Source organism: Lissotriton helveticus, chromosome 1_1 (assembly GCF_964261635.1).
Source record: "Lissotriton helveticus chromosome 1_1, aLisHel1.1, whole genome shotgun sequence".
Taxonomy (NCBI): Eukaryota; Metazoa; Chordata; class Amphibia; order Caudata; family Salamandridae; genus Lissotriton; species Lissotriton helveticus.
The window spans coordinates 1,124,632,220-1,124,647,655 of NC_136057.1; the positions used below are offsets into that span (position 1 = coordinate 1,124,632,220).

General features: G+C 43.2%; 1 protein-coding gene across 2 annotated transcripts in view; it reads right to left on the minus strand.

The window, feature by feature from the left end:
• TMTC3 (transmembrane O-mannosyltransferase targeting cadherins 3) overlaps window positions 1-15,436 on the minus strand; it is a 425,295-nt gene that overhangs the window by 262,597 nt on the left and 147,262 nt on the right. For both annotated transcript variants that reach the window (XM_078678861.1, XM_078678865.1), the window contains exon 6: window positions 733-905. In XM_078678861.1, coding sequence (XP_078534987.1) covers window positions 733-905 — 173 coding nt within the window. The remainder of the gene's footprint in view (window positions 1-732; window positions 906-15,436) is intronic.

A 15,436-nucleotide genomic window follows, 5' to 3' on the forward strand; every position in this document is an offset into this window, starting at 1 on the left:
AAGGAGAGCAATTACTACTTCTCAGTAAGCGGGTCATTAATTATAGTCTGTTTTTGAGGGATGTCAATGGAGAGAGCTTATTACCTGACAAGTCCAAATCACCTGCTCCTCTGAAATGTGGCCTGGTGAATGCAAGGTCCTCCTCGGTCAAACACTCAAATGAGATTAATCTGATGCTAGTGAGGGAAAACCTAGATATACTGTTCATTATAGAAACCTGGACCACCCCAGATTCTGCGTTTGTCCTTGGCTTGGCATGGCTCTTGGGATACAATATCCTTCATAAACCGTGTCCCACAAAAAGAGGGGGTGGGAGTAGGAATAATTTTTAAGGAAAGATGGAACTTTGTATCCCTAACCCTTGAAGAACGTTTATGCTCTAACTTAATTAGTTTCTCCTTGAAGTCTGATAAAGGCTGCTTCTTGTCAGGAATCTTATATTAACATCCCCTGGTCTCTCAGTGTCATACTTACAATCCCTAATTGGTGAAAACCAGGAGTCAGACTATCGAAAAGTGGAATTACTGCAGTTCTCTGGTATCTAAAAGTCACAGATGCAACAGATGCTTACGGAAGCCCTGGTGGGGGTGTGGGTATGCATGTATTATTTTTCATATTAACATTGTGAAAAAGAGTTTGAGTGTCCTGAAATTCAATACCATTTTTGATCAAGCAGGAACTAGTTACAAGAGAATGATCAAAACAATACAATCATCTAAAACAAGTTTTTACCTTGTAAACACAGGGAGCTGAGACTGAATCACCTGGACTCGAACAACCACAAGGAGCAATGTGCTAAACATCAAAACAATGAGTTTCAGCAAAGTCTGAAGCATGGAATATGGAACACTTCCTTTTCCACGGAGTATCTGCACAGCTGTGTGCCATATTATAGGTATTGTATACTGAAAAGAGAGAATTGGGCAATACGGATTAGCACTCTAACAAATAGGACTAAAACAACACCAGACAAACCAGAGGCCCAAATGATTGATTCAAGTACATATTCTTATTTATGAACATTTTACTATTCATTTTAAAGAGTCATTGCATAGTAATTTTTCTAGCATGCTATTCTCCTCAATTTTAAGGACAATGTGTATGGCATACAGTAACACAGGTGAGTGTTTTTGACTGATAACTATAAAATATAACTATAAAATATGGAAATATCAAGTTCTGAAAACTTCATGCTAAGGTAGACATTTAGAGAAGTAGAGAAGTCTGGAACTGTATTTCTCAAAGTCCATTCTCTCTGATGACAGACTCACATAATACACAAACAAAAATTCCTCAGGCAGGAGAAGATTTAGAGGAAAAAACTATGGTTCAACTGAAAGAAGGAAATATAAACAATATATCCAGGATAACAAAAAATTATCAATAAGAAAACTCCGTATTTCACCCCAAAAATTAATCAAGCAAAAAACTCAGCGAGAGAACTTTTCAAAACACTAAAAATACTTTCTAGGCTAAACTCGAGCAGTACAGTGACTCCTAGCCAACCAATATGCAATAATCTAGCCGTATTTTTAAGAATAAAGTTGAAGCAGTGTATGGAGAAATGGAGTAGATTTGCAGGACCAACTTTTGTGTTTCGGGAGATGAATCACTAGGCCTTAGTAATGCTGAGTTTGGTGAGTTCCCCCTTCTCACCAGAGGCAGTGCTCGAGCTGATTGTGCACATCAAATCAAGGGCTCCTTAAGACCCCTGCCCCCTAAAAATTCTTCATAACATAGGTGGGATGGTAGCACCTCCTCTTACTACCTTATTGAACAGCTTTATTACGGCTGGACAGTATCCCATTAAATGGAAAAAGGCTTTTATATTTCCTCAATTAAAGATACCTTTCCTCAATCGCAAAGAGGAAACAAGCATTGGCATAGCCAATAGGTCTTGCTTTTGAGACATTATAAGTGTTTAGCCATGCAACAGTTGATGTTGCACCAAGGATATTGTGCTGCAGAAATAAATACTTTTAAGGTCCCAAAGGCGAGACCTATTGGCTATGCCAACACTTGTTTTATATGCTGGTGAAACCTTATTGCGCTCTGGGGTGAAGCTGCATTAATTGGTATACATTGGTAATAGTGTGAGACCACTCAAACAATACATGCAGTAACATCACAGAGTGATTAAAAATGGTAACTTCAAACTATCTGCTGGCAACACATTTTCAAGAAGTACATCCAAAAGGATGCACATTTTGGTTTCATGTAGTTGAACATATTGAAGCCTATGAAGGTGGAAGCAATAAGAGATTATGCCTAAGGCAAGGTGAAGTATCGTGGATGTGCAAAATGAGAACGGACATAGTACAAATTGGTCAACTATACAAGGTAATACATGTAGCTATATATTCTTTTTGTTATAATTATACGATGGTTGGTGCTGAAATATAAAATATACATTCTTTACATTTCAGGAAAGGAAGGACTTTTAATAACGTGCTTATATGGGGATATCATGATATCAATGGCCTTGCAGTCTTTTTTCTACAATAATTGTGGTAACTGTACGGGTAGAAATATTGAAGAAACCACTTTGCAAATGTAATAATAAATTACTATAAGTTTAGACCCCCCCCCCCCCCCATCCCCTGGTACATACCATACTATGGTGGGACCACTAGGGAGGCAAACCTGAATAATAATCTCAGGCAAAATAAACCAATCCTCTTGTCATTTAGTACCATGAAGATGTTATCAACCAGAGATATTAGACTACAGTGAAAATGCAAATGAATTCAAATGCAATGGGTGATAATAGAGTTTTTGTAATTCATTGAACAATTAAAATGCTATTTAAATGTATATAATAATCAGAAGAGAAAGATCACAATGTAATCTACTCTGCTAAATTATTGAAACCAATCAGTATTTTTGTTAAGTGTATAAAATAGATGCTTTTAATGATACCACATTCATGGAAGTAATTGTATGCTTGTCTGAATGTAGACCTGGAGGGTCCGTGCGAAGGAAACACTTCGTTTTAAGCAATTGTACGACTGGCTATAAGCAAATGTATTTTATGGAACAATAAAGAATACTTTTAAGTCGGATTTGCTTGTATTTGCCTGAGGAAATTATAACTGGCAGTGTTTGAACTTTAGATCAACATACCTGTGAGGCTTCTGGGTTCCTGGTATTGAACCTGGTCTATGAGACCCTCTCTAGGTGCCTCCAATGGGAGGTGAGGGGGGGGGTTGTGGTGATTGATCTCTCGTTACCTAATCTGCACCTCAACTCAGTCACTCGTCTGTTCGTATAGTGTTAAAACAGTGGTACATGTGGTATTCATCTAATTTCCCAATCACCGTCTGTAAACCATTTGTAATGAGTCAGACCTGGTTTCGCCGGATGATAGTACGGAAAGAAGGGGAGAGGAAGGGAGGAGAGGGAAGAGAGGGCAAGAGATGAAGAGAAGAGGAAGGGCAGGGCAGAGAGACGTGCTGAAAAGCAGGAGATGGGGTGAGGAAAGAGGTGGATTGAGGGAAGGACAGGCAGAAAGAATTTCATTTTATATAGTGTCTCAGACTATTCTGCAGTTGTTTCTAAGCGCTGTAAATAATGGGTGTCACAATTATACAATTAATAGTACTCAAAACAGCGCTTCAGGAGCAGAATGCAGTGGAAAGGATAGGGCACAAGCGCAATTTATAGCAAGAGTAACGTGAGGTAGCGGTAGGGGCTGGAAAGAGGGAGGAAAGAGGAGAAAATGGACAAGAGCAAAACCAGAAGGGAGAGTGACGGGGCTGAGCATGCCAGCAAATGGAGACTGTAGAGTAAAACGATGCGCTATGACAGGGAGCGTGGAGAAGACGAGACAGGTGAGAGGACAAGAGCTAACGGGGGAGCGTAGATTAGAGGAGTTGGAAATGATGGGCGCCAACGACTTGGAGAAGCAGGTGCACCTAAGAAAGGAGGATGCGCGGTAAGATTAAAGGGCAAGACAGAAGGGAAGATAAGAAGGAGAAGGTGTAAAACAGAAAGAGAGTCCGAAAAGACGTAACAAAGAATATAGAGAGAGAAGATGACTCAATGAAGCGTGTGGCGAGGGAAAGGAGAGAAAATAGAGAGAGAACCTAAACAGGGAAGAAGAAAGTAGGTGAGAGTTGAGAGAAAGGGGGAGGGGGAGGGGACAGTCACGGCGGAAAGAAATACAGACAGGAGACAGAACAGATAGGGGACAGAAGCCATAGCACAGGGGAGGGGGGAGAGAAAAGGGATAGAAGAGAAAAGAGAGGAAAAAAGGCATGGGGTGATATGAAAAAGAGAAAAAAATGTGTGACAGAACGATAACACAAGAAGGAACAGCTGAGAAAAAAAGCTGGATGATATAAATAGGAGACGATTTGGGGTCTGAGGAGTGCACAGGGCAGCACACAGATGACACGCAGGTATGTACAGCGGGGACGAGAAACAGACGTGAATTACATATTCAGTGCAATGGGAGAGGGAGGGGCGAACGTACAGGCGATGTGGGCGGCGGGAGCATAAGGTGCAGGCTATTGTACAGTCAGACATCTGTTGATATCTAGGCGGAGAGTCGAAGGTAAGGAGTGAAAGATGAGGGTGAATGAAAAAGAGAAATGACAGATAGGAGGGTGAAAAGGATTTTAGGCAAAAGAGGGAAAGAAAAAATAAAACGCATAGGCAGCGGTAGATAGGGAAATGAAGGGAAGCAAAATGAAAGGTGAATGTGGAAGTAATTAGAAAAAGCAGAGAACGATAAAGGAAAATTAATGAAAATGTTTTGGGAGAGAAAAGGCGACGAAGAGACATAGGTGAAAGCAAGAGTCTAGAAGAAACGAGGAACTGGAGAACCAAATAAAGTAAAATGCAAAAAAAAACTGAAAAGAAGGAGTTGGGGGTAGAACATAAGTAGTAAGCGAGGAGGGGTATGAAGGACCAGGTGGAAAGAAAGGAAACAACCCTCCAAGAAAGCAAGATAAGAAAGAGTAGGGAAAACAGAAATGGGAGAACGAGGAAAGAAAATTTGAAGAGCAATAAGGATGGAAGAATAAGAAAGAAACAAGAAGAAAAGTGCAGCCGACATTGTTGCCGATCAGGAGCGGTGTTGAAGATGTATAAACAAAGTTGAACATGCTGCGCAGCTGAAAAGTGAGAGGGAAAAAGTGCGCTGTAAGGGTGCCCGCGAGCGATGCGCTTAATGAGCCATGAGAGAGGAAAGCCAGATGGCGCCGGTGTGCATAACCATGTGCGTAACTGCAAGCTTTAGGCCACAAGCAAAAGCATGTGGTGAGTTTTTTAAAGCCCCCTTACTAAAAGTCTCGCCGGAGCAGCGCATGCGCTGGCTCAGGCGAGACCTTAAAATGTACTGCCCAATTTCTCGCCTGACAATGTTGCCAAAATTCTTGAAAAGCATCTGAACACTGCCCTATTAGAATATTTAAATAAAAATCAGATCCTTGACGGTCTCAACACAGTTTCACAACAAACCATAGTACAGAATCAGCCTTGATAGTGGCTACAGAGGAGATAAGATTGATCATGGACAACAGTGAGAAGGCTGTGCTGACCCTTTAACATCTTCAGCCACTCTGTTCATATTAATCGCCTAGCCAGGATAGGGATCTGCGGAACGGCTCTTGATTTACTTCAATCCTTCCTTACTGACAAGAACAGGGGACATTGCTCTTACCTTGGCTTTCACCTGCTTGTTACTTTTGCCGGTCCTGCTGCCCTGTGTTGCTGTGCACGCTCGCCCCCCGCCGCTGCATTCCCACAACATCACTGCGGCCGCTGTGTGGGGGAGAGCGTCTGTCACAGCGGACTACCATCCCTAGCTGCCTTTGCGGCCAGAAGCCGCTCACGGGGGAAGCGCGCCAGGAGGCGCATAAAGCACCGCGTCATCACCCGCGTCGCGGGAGCGTCCCGGGAGAAGCCCGGACAAAGGGGCTGGCCAAGGCTGGGCTGGGTCACCACCTTTGGTTCTAACTATCCGGGAAACTAAAGAAAGAACGTACCACAATCTGAAACTATATGCATTATTAGATAGGCATTCTGCTTATTTTACTTGCTTTTACGTCGTGGTCATTTTGTAGAAAATGAATACTTTGCCCAGTTTAGGCCGGAAATCGCTGGTGGGGGGTTCAGTCAGAGGGACATTAGATAATTTCATCACAAGGGCCGCGTCAGTGTTAGAACGTGAAATCGCATACACTGAGCGGCGTATTTCCTCTGAATGGCAGAACAAACGATCCTCTTTGGGGGCTATCCAGTTAGCAACTACTCCATCGCAAGATGATACTAGTATAGAACAAACAAATGATATAGGTATTCCCCCACAGTTACAAGATTTACCAGAACGACCAGTGAGACGTGGGGAACCTAATACTACAGATATCAGCATAGATGTACGAACTGAATCATCCTTCGAGGAGCAATTATTAGTGACATCCAGTAAACCTACCAACGAGAAGATTATTACAACAAAAACACCCGGGCCAGGCACCTCAATAAAAAGAAAGAGGGGTGGAAATAAGCAAAAAGGAAGCCGAGCAAAAACTTCCAAAACTGCCACGAGTATCATGAATTCTAAAGGTTCAGCAGAAAGTAAAACCGACCAAGATCACTTAACCATATACTCTCAGCAAGATCTAATGAAAAACATAGAGCAACTGATTAAATCTTTGCTATTACCTCTCGTTGAGAGGGTAAAGAGAATGGCGGAGCGACTTGGGTCAATTCAAGATGCTGGTATTGTTAACACAAATTTACTTAAAGAGCTGTCAACAAGTAGGCATCCACTGTTTCCCTCTGTTCCTACCCTGGTGATAGCATCAAAACCAACTAATCCTGTAAATAGTGTTGAGCTATTACCCCCGCCCATGATAACACCGTGGCTACACAGATTTCGCACATATTAATTCTAGGGAAGCAATAGATAGAGGGCAAGTAAATAAGAACGGCCAGGAATATGGTAATAATCAGAGGACTTCCTACATGGACAAACAGATTAAAGGACCTGCCCAGCACATAGATCTCCCACCGAAGGCAGAACCTTATGTTATTGTACTTACTGGGGTACCAGAGCTGTCAATGGGGAAATTTGAATGTCATCAGATCCTTAAAAACAAGGATCTGCATTGGCTAAGAGTGAACAGGCCACTTCTTCTAAATTTAGATGGCAAAATTTTACATGTCAGAAGGTTAGGCTGGGTGGGCAGAAGACCAAAGGATGTACATGGGGACACCGTCATTATAAATTTCAGGGATTATAGGGCGACAAATCACATTAGAGATTGGTACCCTGAGGGCTATGAGGGAGGTATATCTACTAGAGATCTAAGTTACTTTTACCCAAAAGCCCTAGTAGGAAATCCCATGAGAACAGGATACCCAAATACCCGGACTGTGGTGGCCCCCATGTTTAATATTGCTACCTCTAACCGTTTTTCCTCCCTTTCTGGAATGGAGGGGGTCGACTGACTTCCAACTGGAATTGATGAGATTGTGAGGGAGCATGAGACATCCACTACTATAGCTGACGACAAAACAAATAAGGAAGAAGGTCAATTTGATACAAGTCTTAGGGCAGGAGCGGTTGACATTATTGATAAGATTACACACAAAAGTCAGCGGATTATGACTTGGAATTTAGCGGGCATGAAGGACAAAGTGGACCGTCCAGAATGGCTTGAGATAATAAATAAACACAATATATTGTGTTTTCAAGAAACATGGTTGGCCCACGAGATTCATATAAGGGGATATCAAACCTTTAATACACCTGCTATTGTAAGCAAGCATGGCAGAAATAAAGGTGGTTTATGCAGCTATATTTCAAATACATCAGGGATAACAGTTATCAAATTTATATCAGCAGAATGTTATCAGATCCTATTAGTTAGCTGGCCGGGTGTAAAGAAGATGGCTATCATAAATTTTTATAATAATGCCCACGCTTCCTTATGGGAAGGGATCATTATTAGTTTAAGAAGATCAATAAAGACACTGGAAAAAATAGGAGATGGAGATTTGGCACTCCTATGGGTGGGCGATTTTAATTGTTTTCTTTGCACTAGCCTTGATACTGGTACTTGCCCTCTGAAGGAGAACAGGGAAGAAGCATTAACCCATTTTGTTCACTCTAGGTTAGGAGATTTGTTAAATTCACTGATTTATGAGTTTGATTTGGGTTTCATTAATGAAAGCTGCTCTCCAGCGGAGGAGTTTAAGCCAACCTTTAATGGGAGAGGGGCGAATTCCGTAATCGACTTTACCCTTCTATCCCTTAGGTATCGGTTTTTAGTTTAGTCTTGGGAGACACTAGACGCCGCTTTAAGTGACCATTACTCAATTTCATTCTGCTTGATAATAAAGGTACAGGAACCAACCAATGAGGTGATTTATAACACCTCAATAAATTTAGCAAGTACTAACGGTTATTCCATTAAATGGGCAAGAGTAGATCCTAAAGTTTTCATGCATAAACTGGTCACTATAGTCCTTGACCATTTACAAACCTGCCTCTCCCTATCTGAAAGTAATCAGCAAGTTCTTGATTCCTTTGGGGAAATCACATGTGAGATAAAAAAAACTGCTGACAAGAGTACATAAAAAACACTCACATAAAGCGGAGGGTTGGTTTGATAAAGACTGCTCAAAGGCACACCAAAATCTGAAATTGGTCCTACAAGAATCCCCTAGATCTTTAGAACTGGTAAGACAGACCCATAAATCCTATCGGTCAGCCTTAGCCAGAAGGAAACAAGAGTTAAAAAATGAAATCTGGCAGAATCTTCATGAGGCTTCTTTAAAAAATGATAACATAGCTTTTTGCAGAGCAGTCAACGCTCCTTTTCTGTCAGACAAAGACACAGACATTCTTGATATAGCAGTTCCAGGAGATGTCTGGGTAAAGCATTTTTCTAATTTATATAAGAACCCTAACCTACTGGAGACTAATAATGTCATTGACAACCAGGGGCATATAGATTTCTTTACACTGGGGATTGTCTTTGATCACACGGAGGTCATCAAGGCAATTAAGGATAGTGCTTCAGGGAAGGCACCGGGACCGGATGGTGTCCCGATCGATATATAGAAAACTGAATTATCGTTATGGTCACCCCTTTTAACAAATGTCTTAAATTGCGCCAATGCTTCTGGCTTTATTTCAACTTGGCCAGAAGCAGTCGTTATACCAATCTTCAAAAAAGGGGATAGGAATAACCCCGCTTGTTATTGACCAATTTCTCTTTTGGATGCGTTAATGAAGGTAGCGGGCAGGATTATTCTCAATAGGCTGCAGGAATGGGCGGAGGAAAAACAATTCATCTCTAATCTACAATATGGATTTCGTACGGGCAAAGGCACGATAGAACAGGGCCTTAATTTAGCACTGCTGACTGCAAAGTACACTCAAGCATAGAAAGAAAGCCTATTTATAACATTTGTGGATTTAAGTTCCGCGTCCGATTGTGTTGATCACTCCATGCTATGGAAGACGCTTATCGACATGGGTATAGACCAACAGATCCTACTATTTATTAAAGAACTGTTTAGGGATGCAGGGGCGAGGGTACGGTACGGGAGGGGGGGGGGGCCTGTTCCGATAAATTTAGCATAAAGAGAGGAGTGAGACAAGGGTGCATTTTGGCCCCCCTTTTTTTTCATCCTATATATTAACAGCGTGGGACAACACCCTAAGGCTTTTCAGTTTGACTATCCTGCTGTAGGTGGAATACCCATCCCCATCCTTTTGTATGCGGATGACGCTGCAATAATGTCACGCACTGTCATTGGCCTACAAAGGGCGGTGGTTGCATTTTTCAGATTACATGAGTAGCCGTGGGTTAGTTATTAATGTCTCTAAAACATATTCTATGACTTGTAGTGCTTCAACAAAAACTAATATGGCTATCTATCTGAAAAAGAATAAAATTGAATATACCAGCAGCTTCTCTTATCTAGGAGTTAATTTTGATAGTAGGGGGAGCTGGAAAGAGGCAGTTCTCGCTAGAAAATTGGCTTTTAGTAGGGCGAATGGTGCCCTGATTAATTTCTCTAGGAAATTAGGCGGCCGGCCAGTCAAGGAACTTATCCAAATATATAAAGCTAAATGCATTTCCATCGGCATTTATGGGGCCGTGCTTTGGGGGATTGTCAATGTTGACTAGATACAACGCTCAGAAAACTATTTTATTCGTTATTTATTGGCAACCCCTAAATCAATGCCTATCTATTTTAGCCATAGTGAACTTGGGATTCCATACATCGAGGATACGATCAAATCTTCCCCTCTTCTATTGTGGCACAAGATCTGGGTAACCCCAGAGACATCCCTAAATCGGGAGGTCATCTCTGATTGTCTAGTTAGATGGTGCTGAAAATATTAAATGGTTGCATTACATCAAAACCATGGCATCGGATATGGGCCACAAAGGATATTTTGATAATCCAACTTGCCTAGAAATGGTTCCAAGGCGTATGTTTAATAAATTGATCTTGACATTTTTGGACAATAAAAGATGGCTTGTTGAAAAGGATAAATATACCGCCAAGGCAAACCAGGTTCTTATTTCTCACGTAGGCATACAGCCTTACTTATTGATAGACCCTAGCCCTTTCTCGAGAATGTTACTTACTAGGTTTCGGGTGGACACCTATTTCCGCTTGGTAACATTTCCCAACTGTAATGATTGGACCAAACATTTGGTGAAGTGCCCCTGTGATGGCTTATCGGATCAATCTAATAACCACTCCATCCTGTTCTGTAAATTTTACGTGCCCCCCAGGAAAAGGTTCTTGAAGCCAATCCTCATTAAATGGGGAATCAGGGGATGCAGAGCAGCTTATTGCAAGTTAAAGCAATTGGAAACAGAATTCGTGGTAAAAACAGTTTCTTCCTATTTGAGAATACTGATTGCCCTGAGGAAGACCATGTGAACTGTGTGACCCATGTTGTAGTGTCTGTAATTTGTTCTTTTTAAATTTTTCTCCTTTTAATTATGGAAATATTTATGGATTTTATGAAAATTAGTTGATCACTTTTGCTTAACATTTACTTAGTAAAGTGTTTTGCCAATAGAGATGCTTATACATGTATCTTTCCACTTGCTTTTTTCTAAACATGGATTAATTATAGATAACCTGATGCCTGTTGACCATGATTATTTTTAGCCTGTGTAAATATTTGTGATTGTTATTTTTAAAAGATTTTAATGTTTTATTGAAGTGTATTACACATATGTGCTTTTATGATTTTGCAACAAAAATCGAATAAAGCTAATTTTGAACCTTTGAACCTTGACAAGAACAGCCCGTCTCTCTCACTGCAGTGTGGTATCCCTCAGGGGTCATCCTTGAGCCCCATGCTTTGCAATATATAAATGTGGCTCCCCTGCCAAATTGATTAGAATCTTTAGCTTTTCTACAGTCTCCTATATCGACAATATCCAAATTATAGGGTCCATTTTTAGCAACATTGAAGAGGTTTATCACTGCTTCAACAGTTGCATGTGTGAAGTTGTCAGCTGGATGAAATGCAACATCCTTAAATTAAATTCAGAGAAAATGGAGTTCCTTCTCTTTGGCACAGACACCTAATTTTGGAACCCTTCGTGGTGGCCACAGTCTCCTTGCCTCCTTCCTAATCTGTAACTTGCTGAATGATAGCAGGTTTTGCATCCTCTAAATGTTGCTATTTCTCGACATGGAATAAAAAAAAACCTTCTGGAGAAGTTTCTTAGCCCATACCTGGTCCGTGGATCGTCAGCTGTCTCCCTGCTAGCGCTGCCTCGTGGATTTTGCCAGTGCTCCGCGGGTCCCGCAGCGCTACTTGCCTTGGGAAGCCTTTGCCTACCGGGGAACTCTGTTTGTGAGGAGCGCGGGGCAGGCGGAAGGCCAGGCGGGGCTGCGAGCACAGGCAGGGACTCCAGTGTCCAGGAGTCCCTGCGCGCCCAATCAGTGACACCTGGGCTGCTCTCCCCGCTGGCCACGCCCCCCGCCTATCAGCCTATGAGCTTGCAGTAAAACGGTACATAAGGTATCCAGTACCTCCGCTTCGCGGCCGTCCGGGGCCGCCGGGCTGGGCCACTCCGCTGTGATCTGTATACATCTGCTAGTGAGTGGTAAATAGGGTTCCTAATCCTAAAGAATGCCGGATCATCCTAATAACACCGCCTCGAGGACCCCTCCGGGCGATGCCGGCCAATCAGTTGTGGGTCCTTTGGATAAGTTCTTTAATCGCCCCGTCCAGTTGATTGATAAAGAACTTTCGCTTGCTGAGAGGCGTGCAGAGCGAAGATTATCAATTGAACTTTTAAAAAACCCTGGGGATAAGCGCTCTGGACATATCTATCCTGCTTTAGTTACACCATTGTCTTCATTACATCTACCTGTCGTTTCCAACTTGGGTCATGATGTAACTACTAATGGGGTCAACCAGGGTACTGTGAGCGAATTGATTCCTCTCTGTGTGAGCTACACAGAGACTACAACCTGCTCAACTGAGGTGTGTGCTCCATCGACCAATCCTAAACCAGGTTTCAAAAGGAAAGGTAATAGCTCATCTAGGAAATGCCTTCTACCTAAGCCACCTTATAAACTTAGGAAAGTTAATAAAAGTATAAATTCTAGCAAGGCAGCCTCCGTAGCGAGCCGTGGGAGAGAAACTATGCAAGAGGGGGCTGTTGTACCATCTGGTAGTTCAGATCCCAGTTCTAACATCCCTATAGATGAAGGGACGGTAATGGTAGATACACAGCCATGCCTGAGCAGTCTGCTCCCTGAAGTAGAACGGATGTTACGGTCCCTATTGCTTCCATTAGAGGAACGCATTACTAAGCTCACAGACCGCCTAGACCATTTCGAACAGGCAACACTAGATAATTTTTTCTCCACCAAGGCACTGATAAAAACACAGGCTAGGTTGGATGGTAATAGTAATTGCCAGAATACTGCTCAAGCTCCATCACATGCTAAGGGACAAAGGGAACTATCCAACTCTCCCCTACCTGCAAAAACTGTCAGTGTGGTGGTAAAGAGACCCCCGAAGCCGCCTAATTCGGCACCACAGGGTATTGTTGTAAATGCCCCCATTACTGTATTACCTGCCCAGTCTGTTGTGCATCAGCCGTTGCCTAGTACAAATCCTTTGGTCACTTCAGTGGTAGGAGGAGTGGAGGGCACTAAAAAGGGTACTGCTATAACATCTACCCCACTTATCGGAAATCAACCATTAGTGAATAAATCGACACTTCGTCCTGCCTCTACTGTTTCCAGACCGTCCCTACCACCTCCGAAAAAGCCACCTCACAAGAAACCCCCCATGAACCTTACCCCAGATTCCTTCCCCTTCGTAGCAGTCCTGATAAATGTCCCACCACTTCCACCGGGACAGAGAGAAACCTTCCAGATGCTTAAAAACAAGGCTATGCACTGGTTAAGGGTGAATCGGCCTCTACCCGGGGAAGTTGGAGGTCTCATATTGGGAGTAAGGAGAATAGATTGGATAGGTTCACCACTAAAAACCTGGGGGGGGGACTGTATCGTGGTTAATTTTCAAGACCCAAGGGTGGTAGGATGGCTAACGAGACGGGGCTGGTGCACGGGTAGGGGAGGAATTGGTATTGTCGACCTTACTTTCTTTTATCCACGCCCCACTAGTGTTTCAACCTCTTTGTTTAATGAGTTCAATGGCCCTAGAAGTTGCCCGTGGCCAGGGATTGGTACAGCAGCCCCATCCTCACAGAATTACAATCATACTATTGTCCCGTTCACTAACGACTTGGGCGGGTGGCAAGATTTAGGGAGGGGTTGGTGACAATCCCTTGATCGCCAGGAAAAAAATAGGAGCTTAATTATTAACAGAGCGGTTGGTATTTCTATCTGCGAAATTTCAAATCCCGCAGCTGAACTCAACTCATTGCCCATTTTAGGAGAGCATAGGGATCCAGGTGACACAAGGGAACTAGGGGTAGTGCCGTTTGTACCCGAGCCTACAAACACCTGTCCTTCTGTGGGAGCCATAGACCTGGTAGATACCGTCGAGGCCGGTAGCATCCCAACTGAGACGGACCCACTTATCAGGGTTCCCAGTTGGAATGTGGCCGGTCTGGATAGGAAATTGCCCTTGCCTGACTGGAACGCTTTGGTGGAGGAATACTCCATATGTCTGTTCCAGGAAACCTGGTGCAGGGAGCCCTCTCATAAGGCGGGATATTCGTCCCACCATATACCAGCAGTACAAATTGAGAGTGGCAGAGGCCGTCCTTCGGGAGGTCTCCTTGTTTGGGTAGCCACTGCACTTAATTGTAGGGTGGATGAGCACGATACCAAATGTCCTGACCTTCTTAATATCACACTGAAAATTCCAAAGGGCCAGGTTATCCTAAACATTTTTAACATTTACGCCCGAGGTGTGAAGGGAGGCAGAGAATCCCCCACTATAGCGCGCCTGGAAGCTTTGCTTCGATCCTCGCCACATAAGCACCGCACCCTGGTTGGAGGTGACCTCAATTGCACTTTTGAGCCCCTTGGCCCTGAAGTTTCACAGGACCAAGAGGTTAATGATAACAGGTGGGGTATACCGGCTCTAGAGCTTAGTCCAATCAAAAAATGGTCGGAAGTGGTGCTCCAGGTTAACTCTATAACAACCGAGTTTGATCTGAGGGCACTTAATGGCAGGACCAATTCTGATAAAAAGGGAGCCCACACATATAATAGGCCCGCACATTCCTCTAGAATAGACTATCTTCTTCTTGATATCCATCTATGGAGTATGGTTAAGGATATGGTTATTATACCCTCTGTAGAAAGTGACCACAATCTCCTTTCACTTACCCTGACCAATAGGTGTTTAGACGGTATTGGCAGCAGAACTCTGTGTTCTTCCGTCACGGATATGTCGGTAGTTTCAAATTGTGGTCGACGGCTAAAGTGGGCCAAGCTGTCGCTCTCAGCAGAGAAACTACTTTCCATATCGCAGATCCTAGCTGCAGCCGCAGGTAACCTTGACCCTCTGGGAGGTGGGTTGGGGGATGTGTCTGCCAGATTTTGTAATCTAAACCTGGCTCTTAGTGATTTTTTTATTGTTCCAGGTAGTACTAATGGGAAGAGACCAGGTTCCCGGGCTAGACAAGGCTGGTTTAACCGTACGTGCAGAGAGGCGAAGACTCTGCTCGTTGACGCAGTTAAATCTAAATCCCAAATTAGGATTAGGGAGGCCAGAAGGTCATATTCACACTGCCAAAGAGTTGCTAAGGAAGAATGGGAAGATAACTTTTGGCAGGACCTCCTGACGGCCAGTCGAGGGAGAGATGCTAAAAGATTTTGGGACCAGGTGGGTAGTAGGAACCGTCCCGACGACACCTTGAGGACTTGCACTATTACTGCCAAGGCATGGTTCAACCATTTTTTGGGTCTCTATTGTGCCATTGAAGGCCCACTTAATGATCATTTTATC